Source organism: Hemicordylus capensis, chromosome 3, assembly GCF_027244095.1.
Source record: "Hemicordylus capensis ecotype Gifberg chromosome 3, rHemCap1.1.pri, whole genome shotgun sequence".
NCBI lineage: Eukaryota > Metazoa > Chordata > Lepidosauria > Squamata > Cordylidae > Hemicordylus > Hemicordylus capensis.
In genome coordinates, this window is record NC_069659.1 from 97,307,670 (window position 1) to 97,321,795 (window position 14,126).

Here is a 14,126-nt window from a genome sequence, read left to right on the forward strand (position 1 = left end):
ACCATAAAAGATGCAGAGCAGTAGCAATAGGAACAGTCATATAAAAAGTCTGGGTAAAAAGCCAAGATTTCACGTGCTTTCTAACCAGCACCTTGTATTCTGTCCAGAAACTTAGCAGCAGCCAGTGTAGCTCTTTCAATACTGGAGTAATATGGTCTCTCTGAGATGACCCAGAACCAACCTGGCTGCTGCATTCTGTACCAGCTGCAGTACAAAGGCAGCCCCACATAAAGTGCATTGAAGTAATCAAGTCTGGAGGTTACCAGCATATGTACCACTGTTCTGAGGTTGGTTATCTCAAGAAACGGACACAGCAGGCGTATCAGCTGAAGCAGATAGAAAGCACCACTGGCCATCAGCTCACCCTGGGACACCAGGGAGAGGTTTGGCTCTAGAAGTACCTGCAGACTGTGTACCTGGTCCTTCTGGGGAAGTGTGACCCCATCCAGAACAGGCAGATCAAACCCATCTCCCGAGTTCCGACCCTGCACAATAAGTACCTCTGTCTTATCTGGATTCAGTTTCAGCTTGTTCCTCATCCATTCATCACTGCCTCCAGGCAGGCATTTAGAGAGGTCATGCCTTCTGATGATGTTGACAAGGAGAAATAGATTTACCTTTTAAATAGACTTACCTTTTGATTAGTAGGTTAGTTACCCTGTACACTATCCCAACATGTATGTTCTATTAAAATCAGATATTTGCACAATATGCAGGGATAATAACAGTAAACACAATTGCTTTTTTCTAAGTAAGTAAGTAAGGTTCATGTCACAAGGATAAAAAGACAGTGAATAAAATTTGTCATTTCTCTAGATTTATTTATTGCATTGCATTTATAAACTGCCCTATCCAGAGGCTCTGGGTGGAACACAGGAAGCTGCCATATGCTGAGTCAGACCATTGATCTATCTAGCTCAGTATTGTCTTCACAGACTGGCAGCAGCTTCTCCAAGGTAGCAGGCAGGAATCTCTCTCAGGCAGGGGCATAACTACTATTAGGCAAGGGGAGGTGGCTGCCTGGGGGCCCCCATGCCTCGAGGGCCCCCCCCTGAGTCAAGTCACATGACTATATATTGTGAAGTGTGTGTGTATCAGCGAGGGGCCCATTTTAAAATTTTGTCTCTGAGCCCACTCCAGCCTTGTTACGCCCCTGCTCTCAGGCCTATCTTGGAGAATCCAGGAAGCGAACTTGAAACCACCTGCTGTTCCCAGAGCGCTTCCATCCCGAGGGGAATATCTTACAACAGGGCTTCTTAACCTTGGGCCCCCAGATGTTGGACTACAACTCCCATCATCCCCAGACATGGGCTTTGTGGCTGAGGATGATGGCCCCCCAAATGCTCTTTAGTCTGTCTCCCAGGTGGTGTGGTCGCCACACTTCCGGCCTGTGCTGGAACGGCTGAGAATGACTGTGATGACCTGTGCCTGGTGAGTGGGGAAAGAAACATGTGGGATGGGATGGGAAGATGTTAAGTTGCCAGCTGAGAGGTTTCTGCTAATGCATACTTGCATAAATATACCTGCCTTATATTCTTACATTCTTATGAGTTTAGTTGCTGTTTGTGCTTTCAAGAAACCCCTGTTAAAAACACTGCAAGTGTCAGGGGTTGTGTGTGTGTGTGAGTGAATGAATGAATGAATGATGCTTAACTTGGAGGGGGGCGGGGTTTGGAGTCCAAAGGCCTTCAGGTCCAGGCTCCAAATATATTCTAGGAGGTGCTCCGCTCCTCTGAGCACAGCTGTGGCAGCAGCAGGCACTTGCGGCGCGATCTCCAGGCTTCGGCACTAGGAGCTAAGGGGAAGGGAGGCCTCCCTACCACTAGCTGGAGCTGGGCTGGCCGGGCCCGCAGAGAGACACCGCTTCAGGGCTCTCGCGGCGGCGGCGGCAACAACAACAACAAGAACAGCCGCCTGAGTTTCCTCCGTCTCCTTCTCCTCCTCCGTCCACCCGCCCGTTGCCCCTCTCGAGTCCAGAGCAATGAGCGCAGCGATGCGGGCTGCTGCGGCAGCGCGCCTCAGGCCCCCCCTCTTCTCGGCCGCGCTGAGGGGCCTCTCGGCAGGCCACGCTCCGCTTCATGGCTCAGCGCAGCGGCTCCGCGGGGCTAAGGTCGCTGTGGTGAGTCCCGCGGCCTGCTCTGACGTAGCCCGGCGGGAGGGAGGGGGACTGGGAGTGGGGCCGCCGTTTCCTGCCCTCCCAGCGCTTTAGAGCGTGGGGGAGCCCTGACCCACACGCTCCGTGGGAAACTTACAACCCCGTAGGAGGAGAGACAGGACAGGCAGGGGGAAGTGGGTCTTCACGCTGCACAGTTCATGTATGGCATTCATTGCCGCCGCCACGAGGTGGCTTTGAAGGAGGACCAGACAAATACGTGTTGGAGAACGAGGCTACCATGCGGAGTCTCCCTGCCCAGAGGCCGCAGTACAGCTTTAAAAACCGCTTGCTGCTGCTGCAGGCAACAGAAGGGGAGGGATGTTGCCTTCACGCCCTGTTCTGGGCTTCCTGGAAGCATCTATTTGGTTACTACAGGAGCTTGAATTAGAGGGGTCCTCCTTGGCCTGACTCAACAGGGCTTTTCTTAGGTGCGTTTCACAACTGCAGCTTAAGCACAAATTCAACAGGTGTAGCATGTCTTGGCCTGAAAAAACATATAGTGATGGATGAAAGCGTATGTGTTGATGTTCAGAATATTTGTATACTATTTTTCAACAACAGAAAGATCAGAAAGCAGTTTACCTAGGAAAAGGAATGAGATGGTTCCTAGACTCAAAAGGGCTCACAATCCTAAAAGAAGCACAGTGGAAGCAACAGCTGTGCTGGAATGAATGGGGGCTGTTGCTATTCCACTGTTAAATCAAAGAGAGCCATCAACTTAGAAGGTATATCTTGATCTAGTTAGCAAGGATGTTGAATTTCTGCCTGACCTGTATCTACTGAGGACAGGGACATTGTCAGAAGAAAGCTTGGGAACTGCAGCTCTGGTGATTCAGTAGTAACCCTCTTGTGTAAAAGTTTTGTATATTTATATTTAATGTTTACAGGCTCCTTTTCTACCACATTTTCTTGCAAAAGTGACATCCTAATAGCTGAACAAAGGCTTAATAAAACCAGTTGATTGTAGCAAAACCAGTAAAAGTTTAGATTTGCACTGAAACTACAAGTATGAATCCAAAACCGAGTATTTGGCACAAATGACTATGACTACAAATATGTATTTATCACTTTTCAACAAAATTTATCAAAGCAGTTTACATTAAAAAAACAACTTTGGAGGGGAGTCTTAAAATTTTGCACTTAAGAATTAACAAAGCACTGTGCTATAATCAGGACTGACTGAAAAAGTTCAGGTGATCAGATCTGCCTGGAAATCTAAATATATTTTACTATTTTTTAACACCTACATAATCTACAGAGTTAGAATATTCTATCCTTTGCTGATAGTGATCTTAAATTCCTTAAGTAGGCCCCATTAAAATACATTTTAAAACCCAAATATGTTTTAAAACCAGTGTGTTAGTTTTGATTAGTCTTGCTTTAGCTAAAGTTCCTTTAGAAATATATCTTAGCAGAGCCTATTCTGAGTAGATAGTAAGAGCACTTCTGTCCCAGGAAGTCCCAGGGCCATCAAAACACAGCACTTGCATCTGGGGAAAATGAAAGGCAATATCTGCTGATAAGCCTGATCCTAAATATGTTTAATTGCAAGTAAGTCCCACTGAAGTCATGACTGGTAAGCATAAAATTTCAGCCTTTTAGCCCAATTCCAAAAATACATACTAAGGCTGATTAATGTCAAGGGAATCTGTTTCTAAGTAAATGTGCTTAGATCACAGCCAGGTCTGAAATGGGGTGAATGGCTCCCGATAGGATGCCCCGTTTCATATGTATGTTGCTGAACAGTATCAGATTTTTCTGATAAGGCTGTGGCTGTAATTATTTATCTCTAAATATCCTTGGTGTGTCATTATTTTAACCCTAATTGTGTTTGCTTCCTCTGTACTCTAGGCCAGTCATGTCTCTCTCAGCCTGACCTACCTCACAAGGTTGTTGTGAGGATAAACATAACCTCGGCTCCTTGGAGGAAGTGCAGGATATAAACTTAAAAAAAAAATTAAAAAAAAATGTGTTCTTGTAGAATATATACTATGCATTAATCACTGAACTGCTTTCTTTTTGCAGGTCCTTTCTGGATGTGGTGTGTTTGATGGTACTGAAATCCATGAAGCCTCAGCGTAAGCTTATCTGCGTAACTATAGGGCCAAAAATGATTCATTAGTTCAACTGATTGATATCTAGCCCATTTACCCAAACAACATTTGAGTGCTAGATGGTTTCATATCTAACATTTCAGTGTTAAATAGTTATCTTGAGTATTATAGAATGTTCTCCTCCCATACCCTCATAAGAATAGCCCTGCTTGATCAGGCCCAAGGCCCTTCTAGTCCAGCATCCTGTTGCACAAAATGTCCTACCAGATGCCTCTGGGAAGCCCACAGGCAAGAGATTAAGGTGTGCCCTCTCTCCTGCTGTTGCTCCCCCTGCAACTGGTTTTCGGAGGCATCTTGCCTCTGCTGTTCCCCCAACAGGATTTTCCAGATGTTGTTCATTACAACTCCCAGCATCCCCAGCTGCAATTGCCTTTGGCTGGGGATTCTGGGAGTTGTAGTTAACAACACCTGGGAATCCCTGTTAGAGGGAACACTGCGTTGCCTGAGGCTGGAGGTGGCCTATAGCCCCTCAGACTAGTAGCCATTGATAGATCTGTTCTCCATGAATTTATCTAAGCCCCTCTTAAAGCCATATAGGCTGTTGGCAGTCACCACTAGGAATGTGCATGAATCGTTTTGGTGGGACGGCAAGTTGTACTGGTGGAGGAGCAGGTAAGGACCAGCTTAACTCTTGTTTTACTCATGCATAAAGGTACTACTCCCCATCCCTGTCCTACTGGACACACTGAATCGATTCATGCGCATCCTAGTCACCACATCATGTGGCAGAGAATTCCATAGGTTAATTATGCATTGTGTGAAAAAGTACTTCCTTTTGTCGGTCCTAAATTTCCTGGCAATCAGTTTCATGGGATGACCCCTGGTTCTAGTGTTATGAGACTGGGAGAAAAGTTTCTCTTTATCAACTCTCTTCATGCATTTCATTTTTTCTGTTAGTATCTGGTAATAAGATGCAATTCATTTTAATGTATTGCCTACTTTGTTCCTTTTCCTTCTATACATTTTAATATATTGGGCAGGATATTGGTTCATCTGAGCCGTGGAGGGGCCAATGTTCAGATGTATGCCCCAAATATTTCTCAGATGCATGTTGTTGACCACAGCAAAGGACAGCCAGCTGAGGGTGAATCAAGGTAAAAGCTAAATTTAAGATACACAATTTGGGAATGTTTTTTTGTATGTGGGAGATGTATGTTCAAAACATGCTCTGTATCTAAATGTTTACTAGTAGCTTTGACCCTGACTATCTGAAATCACTTATTCAGATGGTCTCTTCCATATTGCAGACATATATGTAAACAGCTGTCCCACTGATCTGATCACACTTCAGATAGCTGTGCATATCCCCTCAAAATTGTTTAAGACTGTACAATATTAAATATTTTCTAAATTAGTTCAATAGCTTTATATCATTATAAATGTAAGAAGTATATAGAGACTTTTTATGTAGTGATTTTGCAGAAGCTTCCTCATCCTGCTTCTCGTCCAGTATAAGTATGTCCTTTTATTACTTGCCAGTTAGATACCCTGCTATTCTTCTGAATCCTTTGAAACAGTGCTTCATGCTTGTGCTTCATGCAACTGTTGCCCTTTTTGTTGTAACTCTTTTCCTCCAGAAATGTCTTGGCAGAATCAGCACGGATTGCCCGTGGTAAAATTGCAGACTTGACTAAACTTATTGCAAAGGATTATGATGCTGTGATATTTCCTGGGGGCTTTGGAGCTGCAAAAAATTTGTGAGTATTGAATTATAGCCTACAACAACATTTTAATTATTGCTTTGAGTTACACTGATAATTATCAGACTCTGTTAATAACAGTTGCTGGGGAATTATAGTTGACTTAAGCTGCTCTAAGAAAAACTATTTTCAGACTCAGTTTATATAGGCTTGCAGTTTTATTGTGATAGAATATGCAGCAATGATAATATTTATCTAAGCCTCCATAAGAATGGACACAATATTTTCCCCAGTCTCCACGTATGTCTGCAGACTTCTTCAGGGGGTGGGGTAAAACTGCAATCCTATACCCACTGAACTCACTGGGAATTTCTCAATCTTGGACATTTTTCAAACCCTACTCTCCACCCTTTCCCCAGTATGCCCATGCCAGTCCCATTGAAACCAAGTCTGATTTTTAGATAATCAATGGGAAATTTGTGCATGCACAATTATGGCTGTAGTTGTTTGTAGGCATACTTTGGCATCAGAAAAACCTGCTGTTGATACATGTACCTGTCCTCCCTTGGGGGAGTCGGTACATTTTAAAAGGTCTTTTTTTTAGGATGATTCTGTAGATCATTGATTGATTGATTTTCCTTCTTGTAACAAGGATATAAAGAATCTTCTTGAATTGCTATGCTGCTTCTATTCAGAATGGATTGGCAATGTTAGTGCCAGAATGCTTCTTATATATTATGTAGAGAGTACCAAGAATGCTTCTTATGAATCATGTAGAAAGAGAATACTAATGATCTGTTTAACTTTTGTCTTTTAACTTGCTTTACTTCACATCTATTCAGTATTTCAGTAGCCAATCTTTTTTCCCCTATGGATGCTTGGAAAATCTCCCTGAGATTTTTAACTGTGGTTGGTAAATACTATGTATGACCAATATGCTTACCTGCCTGCTAGTTTGAATTACACAAATTAAATGGGCATGTTTTTTGAGATCTCAGGGTGCACCTCAGAGAGAGAGAGAGAGAGAGAGATGAGTAAAAGAGCTTGTGGTTTGCAAGCATTCCTCCAATTATCAATCTCTTATCTCTCTGACTCTAGCTTTTCCTATAGGGATGTGCACGAAGTGTTTCATGCACAACCCAGGGGGCAGAGAGTGAGCACTAAGAGTAGGAAAGCAGGTCTTTCATGCCGCTCCATGGCCCCCCTGCCACCCTAGCATGGTGCTGTTGGGATTGAACGCTGCACAGTAGGGCTGCTCCCAGCATCCTGTGGCGGGGTTGGCACAGAAATGGGCACTATCTTGAGTGGTCATCAACACCATGCTGACCACTCAAAATGGGGCACTTACAGAAACAATTTTTGTGCCAGCCCTGCTGCTGCACGGTGGGGCATTTAATCCCGACAGCGCTACTCTGGGGTGGCGGAGGAGCCATGGAGGAGCAGGTAAGACCTGCTTTACTCCTCTTAAAGCACTCGCTGCCCCCCGCCAAAACAATTTGGTGGGGGAAGTTCAAAGCATTTTGGTGCCTTGAAATAGAGGCGCCCAAATGCTTCATGGACATCCCTACTTTCCTATCTGTATGAGGTTTCATTCTCCATTCCCCTGGTGGTGCAGTAGTAAAACTGCCACCCTGTAACCAGAAGGTTACAAGTTCGATCCTGACCAGGGGCTCAAGGTTGACTCAGCCTTCCATCCTTCCAAGGTCGGTAAAATGAGTACCCAGAATGTTGGGGGCAATATGCTAAATCATTGTAAACAGCTTAGAGAGCTCCAGCTATAAAGTGGTATATAAATGTAAGTGCTATTCCTTTTAATGGGAGAGTTTCCCTGTGTTTTCTGGAAAAGTAATGCATATTTGTGGAGTTTAGGATTTTTTTGGATAATGTGGGTGAAGTCTGGAGCCTACCTGCGTAAAGTAGATATCATAGATGTTTTTTTCATTTGTGCATTGGTCTGGGAGTTTCATGTCAGTGAGTGAGTGAGTGAGGCCTAAGCAGTTTTAGATACATAGATAGCAATATAGTGGGCTCCTAACTGGAGAAAACCCCTTTTATAGGAAAGAATCCTCACAGTTTCCAAGCTACAACCCCAGATTTCTGCCGGAGAATGAAAAGACAGTTTTGCAGCTGTAATTGGGGTTATGGAAGAGAAGGCAAGAGACCAGGGTGACCTCTATGCCTTAAGGAGCTTGCCTGTGGTCTAACTACACATACGCACCTTGGGCTTTCTCCTCTTGCAACCTCTCTGTGTCAGTCTTTCACCTCCAGCGTTACTGGGATCTTCCTGGGCAAAATGCTCCATCAGATCCTAGCAGGGTGAAATGTGAGTAGCGGGGGGAGTGATTGAAGAGGGGCTCTGGAAGGTGGGGACAAGCGAAGACAAGGGACAAGGAGTGATCCGTAAGGTTTTTCCTTGGTGGGTAAGACTGCCCATTTTTTTAGTGTCACAGCAAAAAAACAACAACAAATGTTTGAACTCAAACACAAGTACACATACAGTTTTTCACATTTTATACCAGAAAGTGGGTGAAATATGTAAACACCAGGCTTGTTTTGTGAGCAGCACGTTTCCCACCTGTGTCAGTTAGTGTGGTAGAGATTAAAATAACTCTCTCACAACTCTCCACCTCAGGCAGGGAGAAAATAATTGTGTCAAAGTAAGACCCATCTACATAACTCGAGCTTTCCCAGACAGCAGCTTTACCGCGGGTTTTCTGCGAGACTTTACTGCAAGTCTGAAGTTGCCCCGAAAAGCTGACCCAGAAAGTGGATTTTTTAACTCCGAATATAAATTGGGCTACACATTAACACTTTTATTATTGATGGTCGATAGGATCAACCATCAACAGTCAAGGATCTAGCAGTTGAGAAATATGCCACAGACTAGTGCTTGGTAGGGTTGCAATGAAGGCCTTGCCCTGCTGTTGCTCCCCTGTAACTAATATTTTGAGGCATCTTGCCTCTGAGGCTGGAGGTGGCCTGTAGCCCTTAGACTAGTAGCCATTGATAGACTTGTCCTCCTTGAATTTATCCAAGCCCTTCTTAAAGCCATCCAGGCTGCTGGTGCCACCATCTTACGGATTTCTCTTGTTTTGACAGATCTACCTTTGCTGTGGATGGAAAAGACTGTAAAGTGAATGGGGAAGTAGAACGTGTGCTTAAGGATTTCCACAAAGCTGGGAAACCCATTGGGTATGTGTGCCGTGAGAAGGGAGCTATTACAAAGGCCTTTTGTGTGGTAGGCAAGTCTGGGAATAGATATACAGAATACTACAGACCTTGCTTCGACAAAATATCTAATGCAGGCTTGCACAACTTGTTATCCAGTAAACCAGACTGAGTCTATTAACCCTGTAGGTTTTTGCTGTCCAGGGCTGCAAAAACAGAGTTATCAAGCGCCTGGCAAGACCACAAGCTGGGTAGGGCTGATTTAATTGATTAATTCAAAATATGTGATCTTCAGCTCACAGCCTTTTGGTTTCTGGCCTTGTGCAGTGCCACCCTACCACCTTCTGCACTTCTCTGCTCCTGTATGATTCTTCTTCTTCTTCCTCTTCTTTTTACAGCCCCTCTTTCTCACTGTTGCCTCAGGTCCTTATCCTCACTCCACTGCCTATCTGGCCCCTTCATTTTCACATCCCAGCCTCTGGGTCCTCCTCAAACCTGGCTTCCCACTTCCAAGCTCGTTGTCTGCCTAATACTTCTGCTCTTGTTCCCTCTTCCTACTTACAGTATGGAACACATTTCCTGTTTGAAGTCCTGTATGTATTTTTCTAGTAGCCAGATTGACCTCTCGCCTCCCTCGCAGAACTTGAATTGGCAGCATGTTGCTGATGGTTTCCCCTTGATCAGTTAGGGCCAAATTAGATATTACATGGCAGGGGTGTGTGTGTGTGTGTGAGAGAGAGAGAATTAAAAGCAGCATGGAAGGATGCCATTGGAAGTAAAGGAACAACATGGAGGGGCTGCTTAATCCCCTGGCTGTTCTTCCTCACAAAACAGCCTTTCTCCCTGACTGTTTTCCACTTGCAGGGAATAAAATATGGCGCTCCTATCTTTTCACGGATGGGAGGGAAGCAGCAGGGGAGGGGACAGTTATGAGAGGGAAAAGGTAAACCAGTCCCCTGGCATATTCCAGGACTTCTCCCAAGGATTGCTTTTCATTTTTTAAAAGATCAGGAGACTGCTACACACATCCGCCTTGCAATATCTAGTTTAGCCTTTAGTATATTTGCCAATATTCTGACAACATCAGACACACAGCCAGTAAAGCTGAGGGTGATGCTGCTAAGCAACATCGAGTTCATAGCCTGCGAAAAGATTAGTATCTGCATTCTTAGAAATCTAAACTTATGTTAGCTATTTGGGGTTTTTAAGAAGAGGGGGAAAGTTTTTAATGCTGTTGGACTGGAAATCCATTGCTGGTCTGTCTTCTTTTGGATTTTAGGAACATTGTTTGTATTTCAATATGGCTTTAAATTGTGTTTTTTTAATGATATGCAAAGTAAAGCCATCCTTACTTTGTAAGATAACTTGGGAGCCCAAGCTGGGATGTAAAAAATGTGTAAATATAATCTGATTAGATCCCTTTTATGAAGAAACTTCATTGAAGGTTTTCCATGTATTTCATTTTAGTCTGTGCTGCATTTCACCAGTCCTGGCTGCAAAGGTTCTTCCTGGCGCTGAAGTCACTGTAGGGCACGAAGAAGAGCAAGGTGGTAAATGGCCTTATGCTGGAACTGCTGGGGCCATTAAAGCAATGGGAGGAAAACATCATATTAAAGAAGCAACAATATCCTTTTTTGCTTGATTAAGGCAGATTTGAAAATTGTGTCATCTTTCCCTGCCCCACCCCTTCAATCTAACACACATTTGGAAGCAAGTTTCATTGAAGTGAGCAGGACCTACTTCCTCTTAAATGTGTGTGGGAGAAGGTCACTGTATAAAGACATCACAGCTGTACACTTTCCCTAGAGAATTGAACTGATCTTTTTCAGAAATGCAGGTCTGTCTTGCATTTGGATCAGTGATAAATTCCCACAAATCCTACTGTATTAAGTTACTGAAACTTAACTACTTACTAACTACTTAACTTCTTACATTGTTGTATATCCTCCAGAAATATAGAAACACGTGCAGGGGTATAGATATAATTGAACGAGGTGGGGCATTTGTCCCTGGGCCACTGGTGGAGAGGCAGGCATGGAGCCAGCCAAGTGGCGGCCTGGGTCCAGCCCTGCCCGGCGGCCCCTCTGACGACGTCCCATGTGCGAGGTATGCCTGAGCCCCGAGAGAAATCCCCTCCTTGTTGACGAGTGAGCGCTTGCCCATCCTTTCCAGGCAGCGTTTGCTGCCTGAAATGACACGGAATGGCTCGCGTGGGCTCTTTGGAGCTTGAGGGCATGCCCCTTTTTGGACGTGATGTCACGCGCAAAGGGAGCATGGTCTTGAGCTCCGAAGAGCCCATGTGAGCCCTTCCCTGTCATTTCAGGCAGCGCTTGCTGCCTGAAAGCATCTATTCTCTCTTTCTCTCTCTCTCTCTCTCTCTGGAGGGATAGAAAGGGGAATAGATGCTTTCAGGCAGCAAACGCTACCTGAAAAGGATGGGCAAGTGCTCGCTTGGGGGTCTTGGTAGCCCAGGTGTGGGCGGTGAGTTTCGTTTGGGGCTCTTTTGGAGCTCGAGCCACACACCCCTGGGGGCTTCAATTGCCCCTACCATTGGCAGCCCAGGTTCCTTGAACCTGTTCGCACAATAGTGGCTACGCCTCTGTGCAGAGTGGTCACCTCCTGTGTGCCCCTATCTCTCCACCCCTTATGTGGTGGTGCCTGCCCTCCTGGGCTGGGCACTCCCTTTCTCAGTTCTCACCTGGCTGCATGTGGGCCACTGTTTTGGGATAGTGTACATGTTTAAAAATGCACTCTGAAAAATAAAGTTCAAGAACTAGCTAACGTGATTATAGGAATACAAGAGACACGATTTTGTAAAAAGCTGGATTTTGGAAGAGTTCTTTGGCTGTTTTAGAACATCTAATTTCTCTGGTTACAGCCTAAGTTGATCCTGAACACTAGTTTATAAAATGAATTATAATAGGGAAATGTTAACATGGGTGATGTTTTCCCTTTACTCTTCTGTGGTCTTTATGGTCGTCTTCAAGGTAGTGAAATTGAAATTCAGCTATAATGAATGCAGCATTATTTTTCAATTTCACCTTTTGCATATTTGAATCTTCCTTTCACGATTTGAAGAACAAAATAATCATCCCAGAAAAGTTATATTAAAAAGTCATCTTGTTGAGATCTTTTTGTAGTTTTTCTACAAAAATTCATTATATTAGCTCAGCCTTAGCTACTCTTTGGATTGTGGTAGGCTGCCAGGCTGCTGAAAAGTGGGTATTGAGGACAGAATGACCCAAAGGAGTGGAGGAGGTTGCCTTGTGGTCATTAGATGGTTGTGAAATATGTGGTTGGTTTCTTGATAGGCACCTAAACTTCAGGAACCTCTGACTGCTATCACATAGGAATACAGGAAGGGTTGTTGTTTTTAAAAAGGTATATATTGTATCACTGTTCTGTTTTGTAGCTTGGTTTAGTTGCTGTGTGTTCCTTAACTGTTCTCCATGAAGCGCATGTAGACACAAACCACAAGGTGGTAACCACCCCAGCCTTTATGTGTGAAACGGAATTGCATCACATTTTTGATGGTATTGGAGCTATGGTTAAAAATGTGTTAAAGATGACAGGCAAATAAAGTGGATGTCTGTGATAGCACTGAGGGAGATTGCAGTTCTGACAGCACTAACTGGTACAGAATTTATTTCTAGAACTCAACTGGTTTGATTTCAGAGCACTGGAACAGCTTAGGCTTATTAAATCTTGATATCCTGCTTATTTCAACAGCTAAACTTCAGACAGCTTGGCTTCTTCCTGTTTGTTCTACAAAGACTTGCTTCATAATTAATCCAAATGGATAAGGATTCCACTAAGCAAAGTAAATATTCGAAGATAGATATTACTGTGAAGCTCATAAAGATGAAGTGCACAAGTCCTGAAAATTGCTGATATTTGGCTTGCCATTATAGTGTAATTTCCAGTGTACAGAATGTGAGGGTCAAGAGGTTCATGGCTTGTTTCTAAATCTTGGATAGAACAATGTGTCTTGTTTTTTCCCCTCCAGCCTAAATTATGAGAAGAATTGCACTCATTTGATACTGTGGCTGATATTCAGATGAAAGTTGTGTGCATACTACAGAAAAAACAAATTTTGCTTATCTCCTTTCCCTCCCCCCCCCCATACTGCTGCCTGAAAATATGTCCCAGAGGATCATGTGACCCTCTGGGACATATTTTTGGGAAGCACAATCAGCTTCAGGGATAAGGGGAAATTGGCAAAAATTATTCCTCCCTCGTAGTCCATATGCAATGTTAATCTGAATGTCATTAAAATAATCAATTCCTGACTGGGACAAAATTTAGCTTAATATAAGCAATCATTTGGAAGAAGTAGGCTCTCTTTTGATCAGATTCTTTGCAATTCTAATTGTATGACATATATTTTGAGAATAAATGGCTATCCTCTTAAAGTGTCCACTTGAATGTTGTTGAGAGCACATAGAATGAGTTCTGAATCACTAGGAAAATTGTCGGGAGGGGGAATAGTGAAATCTTTTAAATGTAATAAGATCAAAAGGATTGGGGCAGAAGAAGGGTTGCCCCCAATTTCACATCAAATTATTCCAATTCAATGTAAATTTCATTGAAGAAAATGAACAGGCTAGGAAATAACTTGTCTTCTCAAAGAGACATCTTTCTTGTCTGTGGCTAGGGGTATGACTTTTTATCATAATGTAGCAGGCCATTTGAGATTTTGTGCCAAATGATTATTCAGACTTTTTATTGTAGGAACAGTGAGTTCAAAATGTCTCCTTCCGATCTGTTGTATAACTTTTTGCCATAGATACAATTTCATTTTGGGTCTTTCCAGATGTGTCTTTTGGGTCTTTCCAGATGTTTTATTGCAATGTGACCATTGAGTCTTGTCGCTTGTCCAGACCACATTTTCCATTTGTCACTTAAGTGTGTGATCTGCATGGCAGTCAGTGAAACACCCATATTTCTTCATATTACCTTTACTTGATTCATTGAAAAGGAGGGAAAGGTAGACAGACCAGAGCACAACCTGTAGAGAAGTGGCTATCTGCAAATGTAGTGACATTTCAT

General features: G+C 43.6%; 1 protein-coding gene across 2 annotated transcripts; it reads left to right on the forward strand.

Moving 5' to 3' along the window:
• The first annotated feature begins 1,696 nt into the window (after positions 1-1,696).
• Positions 1,697-13,489, forward strand: GATD3 (glutamine amidotransferase class 1 domain containing 3). Of its 2 annotated transcripts, XR_008319242.1 has the most exons (7): positions 1,697-2,119; positions 4,181-4,233; positions 5,250-5,363; positions 5,847-5,966; positions 9,009-9,101; positions 10,545-12,711; positions 12,807-13,489. XR_008319242.1 is itself a non-coding variant. In XM_053308368.1 (6 exons), exons 1-6 carry the CDS (start codon positions 1,982-1,984, stop codon positions 10,717-10,719), a joined length of 693 nt encoding a protein of 230 aa, XP_053164343.1. In that variant the 5' UTR covers positions 1,697-1,981; the 3' UTR covers positions 10,720-13,489. The 2 variants fall into 2 exon arrangements, 1 of the variants encoding a protein (XP_053164343.1); XM_053308368.1 differs by having other exon boundaries at positions 10,545-13,489.
• The last annotated feature ends 637 nt before the right edge of the window (positions 13,490-14,126 follow it).